Genomic DNA, 16,685 nt, shown 5'->3' with positions numbered 1-16,685 from the left:
AGAAAAAAAAGTAAGTCATAGGTTTGGAATAACGCTGAGTAAATGATGATTTATTTTGCCGAACTGATTCTTTAACATGATAAATTATGCGGAACTTGATAAGAGACTAAAAATAATTTGGTTTTACTTTGCAGTTTTCACTGATACAAAAGGCATCATGTTGGTCACTTGCACATGTTGGTCAGTGACACCTGAATAAGCAATAAGCACTTTATTTATAAACTCTCAGTGTGTTTGTGTGTGTGTGTGTGGGCATGTGTGCATAGGTGAAGATGCCTCCTCTCCTACCCATTCACTGTGTAGCGGGAGGTATATCAGAGGTAAACGTACTCTCATGACTTATGTAGATAAAGAACAACACAAGCAGAAGCATAAATGGCCGCTGGACGCTATGGTCATGACCCAGTCAGAGTAGGAGAACTCCTCTCTCTCTGAATCTGTTCACTGCCTGCAGCTTTTATAGATCCCCCTGACCACGCCCTCTGCAAAAGCCACACCCCTTTATACTGCTGCTGCTGCTCTCTGAATGGCTACTGACGGCTTTCCTCTGCTTTGATCTGCCAATCGCATGGCTGGATTACACTGCATAAATAAGCTGCATGAGTCTGTTAGTTCATTGACAACCAAAGTAAGTATAAAAGGAAAACGTAGTAAAAAAGCAAATAGGAAGAGCAAACAATAAGAAACTGATCCCCCATTTTTTCCTCTTGTTGTCCATCCTTTTCTTCCCATTGTAAACTCTCCTCCATCTCTCCTCGCAAAGTCTTGTCCTGGATCACAGTCCTGTCCTCCTCCACTTTCATCCATAGCTCCATCTCCACCTCGATCCTCCTCCTCTCCAAAAACAGGAGTGTCTAGAAATGCTCAGAGAGGGGCACATCCGCGCCCCTCCTCTGCTGAGGCTTATTACATCATGTACCAGTCTCAGACCTAAACACAATACACTGCCACATGACACACTCCTCCATTCTCTCAAATTCTCTCAAGACAGTGTGCTCTTCTAGTTAAGTTGTTACATTTTAATACAACTATTTAGTATATTTTATGCTTATCCATAGTTGTCTTAATTAAAACACTTGTCTAATATTGATCATCTCTGTGTTTAAGTGTTAGCACTAGAGATGGTAATTGTAAAGAACTGAATGGTTCTGATTTCTTAATCATTCAATTTGTGATTCCTTTACAAATTTTAAGGAATCATTCCCCATAATTGGCCTTAAATATATATTGAGCAAAAATATTAAACATTTTAAAGTAGGGTTTATATCAATAAAATACTGAAAACTCTTTTAAAAATATAATAAAACAAAAAACGCAACTGCACGGCATGAATTAACATCCACGTCTCGGTTTATTTCAAGATTAAGATGACAGAAGTAATGACTTATGGGTTCAGTTATTAAGTCAACAACTGTTCTGTGATGTGTTTCTCAAAAGTATTGTTAGCCATCTATGGTCGCATAGTTCCGTCGGTACCAATATAGTTCAATGATTTAGCGTTTCCCGAAACTGTAGTTTCAACAAACATTAACAAACTTGTGAGGTTGAAACTACAACTCTTGAACTGTGGTCAGAAGCATAGTTTCTTGTTAGTATGACATATAGGCTTCAATAGATCATGCTTTTGAGTGAAAAAGCAAGCTAACATTCAGGGCAATTTAGATCTTTCATTACATATGTATACAAATTTCATTCTATGTTATTTAGTTTGTCAAGAGAAAAAGTGGCTTTAAAGAGTGCGCATGTGCTCTAGTATCATGTTCGATTCAGAGCACAAACTCTCAACTAAAACAGTTTCTTTGGCTGTGGTACTGCAGATTTAGTGGCACACAAAATGCCACTTTTGTGGCATTTTGTTTAGTTTTTAAAAGTATTAGTTAATTAACTGTTAACAGAAATGAACATCATGAAATTCATTAAAAATGGAACCGGTTCTGAATAAGAACCAGTTCTTGATTCCCAACCTTAGCTAGTAATGAATGATCTTTACGGATATAGTAAACTCTGATCTAGCCATTGACAGAGTGTAGTTCTGTGACAGACACATCCACTGATCCGATCGTCTAAGGATCTCGCTTAGTGGTCCAACCCACCCAAACCCTGCTGGTTTTTATGGTGTTTTTCTGTCAGTGATGGATATTTGCACTGCCAAAATAATGTCTGCTGCCAATCCTCATGTCAATCAGATGTCCACCATGCCACAAACACCATAAAAACCCTCAAGGCCTTTGCTTCAATCCATCTGGCCTGCTTAAAACACTCTGGTCAGATGCCGAGCCCGGACCCATCAGTACTACCCCCATCAATCTCTTCCCATGTCTCTCCCCATTCCCCATGTCTGTTCATTGTTCTGTGTCTCTCTTGGTGTCCCGTTGCCCTGCGCAGAGATGGAAGTGTGCAGCAGGCACGTGGAAGCAACAGCAGGTAAGGGTCAGGTGGGCGCCCGTGCCAGGAGGGCTGCCGCTACTGCAGCATATGGAGGAGGATGAAGATGATGATGACCATAATGAAGAAAAAGACATTGAGGCTCAGGGACATGCCGTCCAAGTCTCCATAGATGTGTCAACAGAGGAAGAGAGCCGTGCTGCCCGAGTCTGCCTGCTGTACCCAGTGTTACTGCATCGCCCTCCAGTCTCCTTCCTGTTGAGCAGCCTTCTGGTCTTGACGCTTATGCTGTGGTGGCTTGTCTTCATTTGAGAGAAAGTGGAAGAAAATAAATAGATATCAGGGAGGCAGCAGAGCTGAGCTTTTCTGGATTATGAGACAATGAGGGAGAGAGGACAAGTTCATTCCTGTTTTTCTGTTTGTTCCTCTTGGATTCTTAATGATTTCACCACTTCACAATGGATGCTGATTGACAGCTTATAATTTTAAACTATTTATGTACTGTGACACAAAATCCCTGGATGCAAGAGCACTATGTTTTCTTAATATGGTGTAAATATTCACTTAATATTTCTCAGGCTTTTCAGATTACCTTAAGTTCATTTTGAACTCACTGCTTAAAATAACCATTAAATTTCACTCAAATTACTTTTTATTTTTTATTTATTGGTGTTTTCAAGGTGAGTATGAATTGAAATGAGACTGTTCTTATTCTTATTTTTCTTAATTTCTGCAATTAATTCATCTTAAAACATTTACCACACAGACTAAAACGCTGTCTTGAAGATAATTTCAGGTTTCAGTGTTGTTTTTGTAATAAAAAATTATAATTTTGGAAATGTCCCATTGACCGTCCTAAACTATCATTCGTTTTCCAGTTAAAGTTGAACTGATAGTGTTGATGTCATCATACAGTAGTATTTTCATATTACGTTGTGAGTGGTCTTTTTTATGCATTTATTTGCATACTGATTTCATGTTTGGTCTTTCAATTATGCACACCGAAATCCTAAAACCTAGCTTACCTGAAACTTTTAACACCATTCTTTTACTACCTCGCAAACACTGCTGATTTCTTCAGGAAATGCAGTTGCAGCTTGTTTTTGTTGTTGTTGTTGCTCCTTTTGAGGTAGTTTTCTTTACCATGTGACCAGTGGGTTTCTCTGGACAAGTTTTCAGCACACGGTGCACTTTGCTTCTCTTTGCAGATCTCTTCTCCATTGTCAGCCAATGCATAATGAAGGGACAATTTCTGTAATACTACCAAAAACTAGTCTACTTCTTTGTGAAGTGTATTTATGTTTTATCAGCCCTTAGAAGTAGGTTATCAGGGCTTTAATTACACACCCCTTGAATATTATAATGTTTCTCCTTCCCTGGGACTCCAGTATGCATACAAAAAATCAGAACTACTGTCATGCTAGCTTTAATTTTGTCTTGTGTGGTATAACAATCAAATCCTCTCTCTCCATAATGAGTGAGAGAATGTTTTTGTTTTTTTTAGTTTGAAAAAAAAAAAAATCTGTATTGGATTTAATATTTAAGTTGCTTATTTACTTTAAAAAAAAAGGACTTTAGTCAGAGTAAAATGGTATATTTAATTTGACATTTCAGGTGTTTGGTTCACACTGGTGGATTACTGAGACAGTTCCAGTAAAGTGTCTAGATAGCATAGCACTGTGATTGCAGCCTGAAAATTATGTCCAGTACATATGTGTTGTGTTCGCTCTGTTACCTGATTTGCATTATTTATTTAGTGTATCAGGTGTAAATAAATGCCACTGTCAGTTAGTACAAATTATTCTCATTCAGTTGGATTTTCTCAGGCCTTGTTTTATTTAGTTTCATATATTTCATATCCTCATTTCCATTTGCTTCAAATTACATATGACGTTTGCTTTGACTAAGGTCCATTCCATGATAAAGACAATCCATGGTACAATCAATCAATAAAATGTAAAAAATAACTTTTCTATTAATTCATTTTCAGATCTAGAACATCATGACATTCCCTACTATTGATTTCTTGTGCACTACTGTGTAATCCCCATATCCACTGCAAAAAAAAATCTTAATTATTATCATAATGGTTCTTGGTTACAGCCAAATTATCTGTATTCCCCAAAAAACTGCAACTACTTCATATGATCCTCTTAAGAACACCAGAAAAAATATATATCCAAGATTCCAAATATTCATAATCCATTTTTCCTCAGTATAACTAAGAGTATATATGGATTATAAGAGTGGTATATAATCCAATGAAAACGGCTTATGAAGATGTTACCTTTTTTTTTTTTTAAATATCTTTTGCAACAGATTTTGTGGTTCATTGGGTGGTAAGGATATAATCCAAAACATTTCCCCCTAAAAATGCATAATTAGATTTAGACTAATTAGAGTTCCCTTTCGAAGTGGAACTCTACGCTGCTGCTTCACTATGGGAGCGCTTTGCGTGAGCCAGTGTCCGAAGCACACAATTTTTGACGTCACAGGCTGAACAAAGCACTGACGGGCTTTAAAAGGCCGCCTATGGAAAACTTCATCAGCTTCTTTGTCTTCAGGAAGCTGTCTGTGTGTCATGCATGTGAATCTAGCGTGTGTATGTTTGAGAAAAGAAAGTAACAAGCGTGTCAGCTAGATTTAGGAGGTGTCACGCCATGCAAGTGATTTATTACTCCAGATGATGCACACAATCTCTTTAGGAGTGGAGCATGCTCGGCCAGCGCTCGAAGGCGGTGTTGCAAGTGTACCAAGCCAAGCTACTGATGCTGACCAAAGCGAGGGGGTGTCTCCAAATGTAGTTGTGGAGCTCCACCACACCACAGACCTCAACCTGCACTCCACCAAGCAAGTGGCCCGTGCCATCGACATCGTCACCACAGAGCGGCATGTGTGGCTAAACCTCTTGGGGCTGAAGGAGCAAGAAAGATATTTCCTCCTTGATGCCCCGCTCTCGCCTTCCGGACTTTTTGGCAAAAGTTCCAAAAGTTCAGAGAGGCGGAATGTTATGTGGCAGTGGCATTTGAAAAGTACATCCCCCATAGCAGTCAGTGTCCTTCAGTCCCCTCTTTTGATCCTGTAACCAAGCCCAGTTGGCAGCAGGTTCAGAAGGCGAGTGCTTCACCTCCAAGGAGTCAGGGCTCGAAGCGGCCACCTCGCCGGAAGCCGAAAAAGGATCTCAGGGAGGTCATTACGGCTAAGAAGTAGTCGAAGCCGTGATATTCCTTCCCCCCACACACACTTCTTTTTTTCTTTTTCTTTTCCTTTACCTTTTCCTCCCCTACCCTTTCTCTGAAGGGTGTTGGGGTTCAAGAGGTTGTTCAGTATTTGCTTACGAAGTTAAGGAAGTTAATATACAGTACTCTCTTTTGTTTCTCGCTCCTAATGATAGAGTGCTTTGTGTGACTTATGTTTGGCCCCTTTTAAATTCACTAATAACTGTAAAAGGAGACTTGCAGACCTAATGTGATTTGTCACACCGAGCTGTTCTTTAAGCGCCACATGGTGAGCCCTTGAATTTGACACAGCGTTAATTTCCCATCGTTATCTGTCAACCTGATGTCGCCTTTATTGGATGAAAACAGTATTTGACTTACAATGTGTCAAATGTTTCTAAATCAAAAGCTTTTTTGGCGGAGTGCCTATAGATAAAATATTAAAAAGCAAAACTAAAGTAATTTGTGATGGTTTTGAAATGCATAATTTGCATTTCTGAGCTGAGAATTATGGGTAATAGGGAGTGGTGGGCAGCTAGGAGTGATGATGGCTTCATTCAGGCTATCTCATTCAATAGGATGTAGTTTTGGAATAAACACTCCTCACCCTAATAGACGAGTGTTTTGGGAAGCTCTCTGATAGATTTTGCTGTCCATGGGGCTCTGCTCCATGGGGATGCCTTTCTGTGCAGCATAATTTCATTCCAACTGAGATAATTGCCATTGTCAAACATCGTTGTCAATTATTTTCCTTGTAATTTATGTTAATATACTTATTTTATACCATCTTTTTACCATCTAAACATCCAAAAGATGCTAAAAACTGTGTTCCTGAATTACTTCTTGTATTGCTGTTGTATACATCAGTAAATCAAGTGACTAAACAGTCAAATTCACTCTCCTAGCAACATGAAAAACCTGTTTATATTTTGAAATACATTAGTTCAGTTCAACACAAGCTCTCTGACTATCCAGACTACTGGCATGTTATGATTGGTTACAATGCTCAACCTCTTAAAAAAAAATAAAAAAAATAAACATACCGGGAGTAGACTAAATGGAATTTTGAAATTGTAATTCCGATATATTTGATTAATTGCGCAGCACTAATTGTAACATATTTCTCTGTAGTATTAGCTCAGTTTGGTGGCAACTTTATACCACTTACATTTAAGAAATACAATCAGTGTGCCATATTGAAAGTTTTTAGATTAGTTAACCACTCTACTCAACATAAATAACATTATTTAATTGGAAAGGTTGATAAGGTAACTATGATATATGACTGTATTTTCTGCCTGTTCTAGTGTGTTTTTTTTGTGTGTTTTTTTTCAACCATTCAGAGTTGCACCAGACTATGCATTTTTTTCTTGTCTAGTAGCTTTTTTATATAGTCAGCACAGAATATCAATCTTACAGTATGAAGACTTGACCAAAGGTTCCAGATGGTGTTCGGTAATTGGTGGTGTGTGGAGGTGAAGTTAATGTAGTGAGAAAAGCAATTCTCTACTCACTCTCTACCGTGTCTTGACCCCTTTTCACAGTCTCCCGTGGTGAAGACAAAAACTATTACTATTTCTGATGTCACCAACTCCCTTCGCAGTGAAATCACCACCAAGGACATCCCTATAGTCCACACAGAGACCAAGACCATCACCTATGAGTCTGCACAGGTGAGGGGAGTCGATTTTTGAATCAACCCTGTTGTCTGATGTGAAGATTGCTGTGTTGCTGTCATCATTTTTGTTTGTCCTGGGTTTCTTTTCCTGTGCCAGTATTTGTCTGAATTTGTCACAAATGTAATGCACTTAACACTGGGTTGCAAACTACTATCAGCATCAATCAATACATATTGGTATCCATATCGCACAGTATTAGTGATTTTGTTACGGATAGGCATTGGTCAATGTTGGATATTTAATTGACCAATATTTGACTTTGGAAGTTTTGCATATTGGCACACATCTGTATTCAGAACAACAGAACCTCTTATTCTGTGCTGTATGTATTCAGTTTTTATTGTAATCTATTGCAGTGCTGTCACTGCCAGTGTGCATTTCTGAGTGCGTTATATATTAGTTGTACAGCATTTCTCTCATCTGTACTACCTAACCAGAAGCTAGTTTTTCAAAGAATGTCTAACCAGCATCACAATGAGGGTTTATTTGATCTCTTTCAAAAAACTTTCATCCATCTTTCAGAATCTATAGTATAATGCCTGAATTCACTTCTAGCATATAAATCTTACTGGTTGCATTTTATTTTACAGTATGTGCACTTACAGTGTACTTACCCAAGAAATTACTCAGTAAGGTAACTACATGAGTAATGGTTAGGTTTAAAGGTAGGTTCAGGGTTAGTACTTAGTTATTACTCTGTTATTGTGATTACTAAAATAAGTAGATAGTATGTGCATGCAGAACAGGACTGAAATAAAATAAAGTGCTACCAATTCACTGTCATGGCCGGGAAGGCAGATGAAGACCAAGAATTAAGTTCCAAAACACCAAGTTTAATAATATAAGCCCTCAACGCAGGCAAACAGGCTATAGCAATACTCACTTGACGTAATCATAATAGATTTGAGACTGGATAAAGAGTGAAGACAAAAATTAATAAGAAAATAAATCAAACGAAAATTAGATAATTAATCAAACACAGCGGAACAGAACAAACTCAAAATAGTGTTGTCATAGAAACAAAGGAGGTGCTGGAAAATGAACAAAGGAAGATAGAAAACTAGTAAATACAAAATAAATGTCCATGATATAACTAAACAAACTGAACATAACATGACATTCACGTTTAGCATTTCTACTCTCATTTAAAACAATTTTTTTCAAACCAAATTATTCAAATTTAGAATATTCATGGTCATATTAGCTATTGGCAAAAAATATTATAATAAAAACTACTATTTTAAAACCATTTATTGGCTTTTTGGTTTTGCACTTAATTTCTATATAACACTACATTTCTGCTTATTTTAGCAGGAAGCATTTGTCTTATATGAAGAAAACTTTTGCATTCTCGCGCAAAACATGTTTTCCCCTGAGAAACTTAGCATTCTCAGAGCAAACACAAAACTGGTGATTGAAATCATTTGAGATGTAAGGAAAAGCTGCTTCAATGCTTCTGTGAGAAAATGCAAATGTTTTGCTTGCACACGCAAAGTTTCTCAAGGAAATCCAAAACTTTTGCCACAGAACACAAAAGTTTAGCAAGTTTCCATTGAAATATTATTTCCCCTCCCATCTCATGTATTTTCCATCACCATGTCCCCTATGGGGCTCCATAGTTTTAGGAAATAGCTGTGTGAATAAACAATAAAAAATGAAAGATATAATAGAGGAATATTCTAACCACATGTGTGTTTGTTTGCTAATAGCCTAATGCACTGTCAGAGAAGGAGTCTGGGATGCTGTTGAGTGCTCAGACCATCACCTCAGAGACTGTGAGCACCACCACCACAACCCAGATCACCAAGGTACCTGTTTTTCACATCAAATTATGCCTAAACTTGCAATGTATTGGAAAGGCCTGCACCATCTGCTGCTTAAAGAACTAATTGAAGTTAAATTATCTTATTTAAACACAACATAAAACTCATTTAAATTCTTAAAATTATAAGATTGCTGCAAAACATAAAGAAAACTTTATAAAATCCAAGTTACAAGTGATTTGCATGTGCTGCATACTAAGTTAGGTCATTGTTCACAATGGTGCCATAAGGCTGCGTACATGAGATAAAGCCATTGTTAATTACAATTTATATCACCATTTCACAGTATCTTTCCATTTTGCAAGTTAGTCAAAAAATTGCCGTAGTGCACAGATGAGATATTTTCTCCACTGTGTTTCTGGCTCTCTCATTCTCTCGTTCTCTTCCCTTTCTCTGCTCAGACGGTGAAAGGCGGGATCTCAGAGACCCGTATCGAGAAGAGAATCGTGATCACTGGAGACACTGAGATTGACCATGATAAGGTGAAATGGACATGCAGTTAAGAACCATGTCAGCTACATAGTAGATGCAAAATATTTTTAAAGACATTCTCATTCTAGAGAGCTTTTTAATTGGACAACAATTTGTAGATGGCCCTAAGAAAGAGATGATGTCATCAATATTTTTTCCTGAAAAAACTAAAAACAAAATGCATATATCAGTTTTGATGGTTCTGATAACCTCAATGCTAAGCTAACATGCATTAATTAAATTCAATTTTGATTTCATGGGGCCTTTAAACATATCACATGAACAATTGCTACATGTTTTTAGCCTTGCAGTTTGGTTTAAATACTGTCCTCTCTGGCCACCAGGCTCTTGCTCAGGCTATAAAGGAAGCAAAGGAGCAGCACCCTGACATGTCTGTCACTAAAGTGGTGGTGCATCAGGAAACAGAGATCACCCCTGAGTAACTCCTGTATGAGACATAGGTTAGTATCTACATGCTCAAGCACAACCTGTGATTATAAGACCGGGGTCGGTAACCTTAGTCAAATGATTACAGCAAGAGAGAATAATGTTTTATGCATTTAATTTACTTTTTGTACATTAGAAATATTGAAGTGATCTGCATGCCAAATGACATCTTGCTGTAATGCTTCTCTGTCGTCACTCAGCATGTTTTATTCAGTTCTGATCTATATAGGAAGCTCAAAAAAATTAAATGAGCTGAGTGGAAAGTGCTGCTTGTTGAGCTGGAAGTTGCAGTTTTGTAAAGGAGGAAAACTCCTTTAAGATTTAACTATTTAAAAAAAATGCTGAAGTAAATTAAAAGTTATTGTGTTATTTTTTTATCCTTCATTCATTACTGATTTTTGTTATCAGTGAATATAAGCAATTCAGTGACAGGATAAGAGATTGCAGTGTATCTACAAAATAAGACATGCACATGTTTTGAAGTGTTGAAGATCTTGTGGCTGAATTGCTTAAATCTTCTGCATTCTAGTTAGAGCTTATTTTATTCATATGCCTGACAGAAAAAAATACAGTTCTTGATTTCTTGCTTTATATAAAGCATAAAAACATCTTGGGTTATGCATGTACACTGCATCAGTTGTGGACGCTTTGGGGACACGTCCCGCGGAACCCTGGTGTCTGAAGCTCGTATGAAATCACGGCAATCTTATTAAACATTGAACGTCATTGAACAACAAGTGCGTATAAAAGGTTCAAACACGAGACGACTCCCGCTTTCCCGCTTATAGAAAATGTGATTTTAATGTGATTTTAAACTTATACTGTTACACATGCATGCAGCAAAGAAAAGAGCACGCGATTTGTCTCGCGCTTGAATGGTTTAAAATCACTTTTTCTGTGATTGCGCTTTGGATGTGTGCGCAGCACGGAAAACAGCACTGAATGGATCCATGCAGCTCTTAAAGGGTCAGCAGCCTAATTTTCCTGCTGCCGTCTCTATAATAACACTAATCAAACAACAAAAGACAAAGAGAAAATTCACTCTTTCTTGACTGAATAACTTTTGTAACTATATTTATAATGTCAATTTTATTTATAAAGTGCAGTGTTATTTTACATTTCATTAGTTTCTGAACCTGAATACCTGAAAATCATATATTTGTTCAGTTGTATTTATTTGTTCCGATTGCTAATTTTTTATGTTCTTTTTTAAATACTGAGTGTTTACTTGTCTTTAATAATGCTTGAAATTTATATTAGTTAGGCTAGTTGTTTTTGCTGTGGTATTTTTGAACCATAGGCAAAAGTTCCTTGTGTAGGTGTTTTTAGCCAATTGATTTTTGTTCATGATATTCAGCTACAATGAAATGTTTTGCTATAAGACATGAAAAATAAATGAAAGATATCTAAGTTTTTTTGTTTTACCTTATTGGAATTGAAATTAGGAATTGATAAGAGTCGGAATCGTTAAAATTTAAGCAATACACAACCCTATTCCTTACCACTATTTTTTTGTTAGCTGTTTAATAATTTGAATGGCACTCCTGCTGCCAACCTAATATGTTTGAAGAGCGACAGACAACAACAGTAGGGACTAAAGTCATAACCAATAAGGTTTGCGTGATTTCACATGTGACATCGGGTTCCGCAAGACGCGTCCCCATAGCGTCAGCAACTGACACAGTGTTGAGTTCCCCTTGAAAGAGAAGAACTTTTGCCAGAAAAAAATCATTTCAGTCTGTGATTTCAAGAGAACACTCTTGAAAAAGATCACCAAACATTGTTTTAGGATATACATTCCAAATTGAAGATTTCGTCCCGTAACATGCTTCCCCTTTCAATGTTGCATGTACTCAGTGTTTCAAGCAAAGCATTACTGCTGTACAAATACATTATTGTGTCATCGCTCCCTCAGCAGCCTAGGTCTCTTAGCTTGATGGGTTTATGGGATGTATTTAAATCTCCCCTTCTATGGTCAATAAAGCCATACCCTCTCCAGTGCTACTTTAAACCCATTACAGCATTTCTGACATTTTTGTCTTCCAAAAACAGTGATGAAATTGCAGAACACTGCAAGCTTACCACAACAAACAAACCAAAAATTCCCTTAACAAGATGGTAACGATGGAAACCCTCCACAGCACACCTCATACAAACAGAAAGCAGTCCTTAGGATTTCAGAGAATTAGACACAGACGGGTAAACTGTATGATTTACAGTTAGCATTAACTGCGCTCTAATAAAAACCTCAGTCCCGGACAGCACTGTTATACTGCCGTATTTATTGCTGTTATACATATATATATAGCAGGGTTGGTGGCATTCAGGATTTTAAATTCCAGTTCAGCTCCAGAATTTTAATTGAAGTAGCATGATGCAGAATTTAATTAGATGATATTAATATTAGAATTTATGGAATATTAGATGATACATATTATTAATTAGATGACATTAGTTGATATTAATAATCAGTTCTTAATACCAACTACAACATTTAATAAATTATTGATTTTATGGACTATGATGACAATGAAAACAATGTTATTTTAGTATTATTTATATACTATTAACTAATATTTTGACAGTTTTTCTTTTTATATTTTCAGTTTTCATTTAAATTTTACTTTAAGTTTATTCATTCATGTGCTATGGTCATTTTTATTAGGATTTTTAATATTTTTATTTAGCTTTAATTTATATTTCTTTTTATTTTTTGTTTTAGTAATTTTAGTACTTCAACTTAGTTGCCAAGGCAACATTTCTAAGTTTTTAAAGTTTTTCTCTGATATTTATATTTTATTTTATTTCGGTTTTTTTTTTTTTTCTTTTCTTTTTTTTCAATTAATGATTTTTTACAAATAGTTTTAGTACTGATGAAGACTTACATTAGAATACAAGAATCACTGCAATATTTTCAAAATGAAGTCAAACATCAAAAAATTATCAACAGAATGTTTGGATTTTTGACTACAGTCAAAACAATTAACACAACAGATCAAAAGTAAAGTTAGTTTCTTAGTTTAATCCTTTTTTGTCCATAGTTTTGAGACATACAGTATGTGTAATGAAAAACTAGTCCAAGAACTCTCAGAGTTAGGTCTGTAAATGTGGGACTTTTAGTCTGTTTGTGTGAGGTATTGGGCATCTGGTGCTGTTTAACCAGCTGTCAGGGTGGTATGTATACAGTCACAGAACTCCCAGAGGATAATGGTTAATGCTGCCCTGCTAGTTTGTTCCCCAGTGCCCTGTTTTGTGCGTGCAGAGACCCAGTTCACCCCATTCGCCCCGTCAGTGTTTACTTAACTTTCTCTCAGCCAGAGAGTGCTTCAGTCTTCATATTTACCATCCACCATTATTTCTGTCAGTCAGGTCTGCATTCCCAGTTTTCGTCACTGACTCCGTGACCCATTTGGGATGTGTTTACTTTTTGCCTGACCAGAAATGTTCTTTCTCGCATGATTGCTGATCACTCTTTGATCTCACATCAACACAGGGTGAAAAAAACGGGACCAGTCAGGTTTATGAATGTGAAAAAACAACGCAAGAGCCCTCACATCCAGCCCCTCCCCATCAACCCACTATGCCCACCAAGTCCCCCCCCCCCCCCCACGGAAAACACTTCCTGTAGCAGCACATGTCCCACCCAGCCATTGCCGTCTGTGACCGCCATATTCCAGACCCTGAACATCTGTCAGATCTCAAGCATCTTGTACTGCAAAACTGAGCATCTACAAGTACTCCTGTCCAGCGTCCAAAAGCAGAATTCAAAGCAAAGATTCATCCAATTCCCAACATCTTGGACAGATTTTTCCAAAAAAAACCTGCCAGACCTCCACCTCGTTCAAGACATTCCATGATAGACTGAACCATGTTACAAAATAGTTTTGTAAAACAGTGACAAAAGAGCATCTTTTTATCTGTAATTCATACAATATTTTTAGGGTGGATTCCAAAGGGATGGTTTACATAATAACAACTGGGCGGTGGGAATTTAAAGGACAATTTTCTAAAGTGTCAATTTGTATTTTTTTTTTTTTTTTACTTAATTTATTTCTTTTTGCAATTGGTTGATTATACATCTGATTATGTTGTTACAGGCATTTTCTGTTGTTGTTCAGACAGGGCAAAGGAGCATCTTTTATAATGTGAAACACTTGTTAAAGGGAAAGTTCACCCAAAAAACACATATTTTAATTCTTTTCAACACAAAACAAGACATTTTGCAGAATATTCATGCTGCTCTTTTCCAAGTCTCAATGTTATTCCAACAACTCAATGTTGTTCCAAGCTGGTATGACTGACTTTCTTCTGTGGAACACAAAATAAGATATTTTGAGAATGTAATGTAAGTTGATAGTCACCAGAACTGTTGTTCTGTCAGAATATGTTCTTTTGCGATCCATAGGAGAAAAGGTCATACAGGTTTGGGATGACATGAGGGTTAGTAAATAATGACAGAAATTTCATTTTTGAGTGAACTATACCATTAAGTTGTTTCCCCTTCTCTGTTGTTCTGTAATTTCATTTACGTTCACATACATTCAAATGTAAAAGGGTTTAACATCAATAATGCCAAATGTCATTTGTTATCATGAGTCTCGCAATTGAAACTAATGCATCAGTTCGAACATGGAAATAAGATTTACTGCAGAGGAGGGGAAGGTTTTCAATGGTTAAATTTCATTTAAATTCCTCATACAAACACCTTTTATGATGCCCAATTCACTTTCTTTGAATGGGAAAAGAGCAGCATGAACATTCTGCTAATTTCTGAATTTTGCATAAGAAAGAAAATCATACAGGTTTGGAAAAACACATGGAAAAAAATTCATTTTTGGGTAAACTTTTCTTAAATCACAACTCCATCTTGTTGTAAAGTCCCATATTTTATGTTCCTCTTAAATGTGAAGGTATTATTTTGTTCTTGGTGTAAAAATAATGTGTTAATTTTATTCAGAATGCTGGAGCAAATTCAGATGTTTTCTTGTGTTTAAAAGTTTCGTTACTTTGCATATTTGTGTTAAGGCTTGTGTAAATTTTATTTTGTTTCATTGGCAATGTCATCCTGTGTCATCATGGATTTGCGGTCCAATGAAGATGGGGTAGGGTATTATAGTGAAACTACATTCTATGATATTTCTATTTATTTTCATCAGTTTTGTTTTCTTGTTTGTGTGTGTACTTTGCATTTTAGATGCCCTGCTCTCTTAAATGCAGCTTTGATGTGTTTTTTTTTTTGTATTAGATCCAGAATCCCAAACACCAGCTCCTGCCAGTTTTAAAATGGGATTTGCAGGGATAACTATTCATTTTCAGTATATTTCTACTTTTCTACTAGAGGGGGCAGTATGTTCTTACCCATGAGTCTATAGCAGATCTGCAAAGCCTTCAAAATGAGCATCCACACACAACCTGAAGGGGTTTTTAGATGAATTGGAATTGATAAGTCAGGAATGGAGTTAATTTGCAATTATGGTAAGAAAATGTGCCAAACATGAATCTGAAAGCGATCAGACGGATCTTACAGCGAATTAAAATGTTTCGGTCATTCATTGAGACATTCTTTTGTAAAGACTGACTATTCTGGTGCAGTAATTCAATTCTAGAAAATCGAAGTGGGAATTTTGTGGATTTTATATTGTGCATCAACACTGCCGGTGGCATAAGGGCTCCTGTGGTAAAGCATACTGCCCCGCGTCAAGCTGACAAGTCCAGTATGTCCAGTTTTTAAATGTCTATTTTCAAATGTTACGCTTTTATAATAGTTCAAATAGTATCCTGTACAGAGACCAAGGTGTTGTAGTTTGTTCGGTGTGTTGTTTTCTTCATTGTGGCACTCTTTTCCTATGCTAGTCTGGGGTGAAGAAAAGAAAAGAATCATACGTTTGTCCTCATAGGTTCTTTTTCTTCTCATCACACATTTGTTTTTTGCTTGTTTTTATCCATCACTGAAAAAAAAAGACAAATGTACAATATAGCACCATGGACTAAATAAACTCCCAACATAGACACATTCTTCACTTGGTTTCATGAGTTTTTGTTATTCACAACCTCCTTTACTGTCTCCTTGTGTGTTTCTTAATACATGTTCCAGGTCTCCTTTACTCGGTAGGTTATTACATTTGTAATCTTTCATTAAAATGAAACTACTTCCTTTTCAGTTGACATCAGTCTCTCTTTTTAAACTCCTCCCCTCCAACCAACACCCATTTTTCACAATCCAATCAATAGATAAAAAGTCCTGCATAACTTTTTACCCTTTAACACTCTGTTTCACATGGAAACATGTCATGTGACAGAAGTAAAATTGGATGTAAATGTGATCTAGACTTCATGGTAATCAAGTCTCTAATAGCTCAGACTCTAGATAAGGCAAGAGTCCAGATAACCATTTTATAAATCAGCTCAACATAGTAACCCAGAAATCACTTCACACAGCAGAAGAACTGCTCGACATATTCCTTCTGTTACAGGCGCACACATGCATATGTAAGATGTGTGAAACAGGCCTAACACTTCAAACAAGCAGTGCATTTTATTACTAGTGTTTAGCTTGATGAAAGCACTGGTGCAGTTAATGACTTTGACTGCAGTGGATTACCTCATAACCCTGGAGACAGGTGGTGTGAAGTGTGAACACAGAATGACACGACAGAATCCAG

The 16,685-nt window shown here is 36.7% G+C and overlaps 1 protein-coding gene across 7 annotated transcripts in view; it reads left to right on the top strand.

Moving 5' to 3' along the window:
• Positions 1-16,177, top strand: part of epb41a (erythrocyte membrane protein band 4.1a) — an 86,152-nt gene extending 69,975 nt beyond the window's left edge. For 5 of the 7 annotated variants that reach the window (XM_079878685.1, XM_079878689.1, XM_079878688.1 and 2 more), the window contains 5 exons: positions 7,148-7,276; positions 8,992-9,090; positions 9,507-9,587; positions 9,921-10,037; positions 13,517-16,177. In XM_079878685.1, coding sequence (XP_079734811.1) covers positions 7,148-7,276; positions 8,992-9,090; positions 9,507-9,587; positions 9,921-10,019 — 408 coding nt within the window. In that variant the 3' untranslated portion in view covers positions 10,020-10,037; positions 13,517-16,177. Of the gene's footprint in view, positions 1-7,147; positions 7,277-8,991; positions 9,091-9,506; positions 9,588-9,920; positions 10,039-13,516 lie in introns of those variants that run through there. The other 2 variants (XM_079878687.1, XM_079878684.1) reach the window with 2 other exon arrangements.
• The last annotated feature ends 508 nt before the right edge of the window (positions 16,178-16,685 follow it).

The sequence above is a fragment of the Squalius cephalus genome, assembly GCF_949319135.1.
Source record: "Squalius cephalus genome assembly, chromosome: 8".
Classification (NCBI taxonomy): Eukaryota; Metazoa; Chordata; class Actinopteri; order Cypriniformes; family Leuciscidae; genus Squalius; species Squalius cephalus.
Note: the sequence above shows the minus strand (reverse complement) of the source record. Positions and strands in the feature narration are given on the sequence as shown.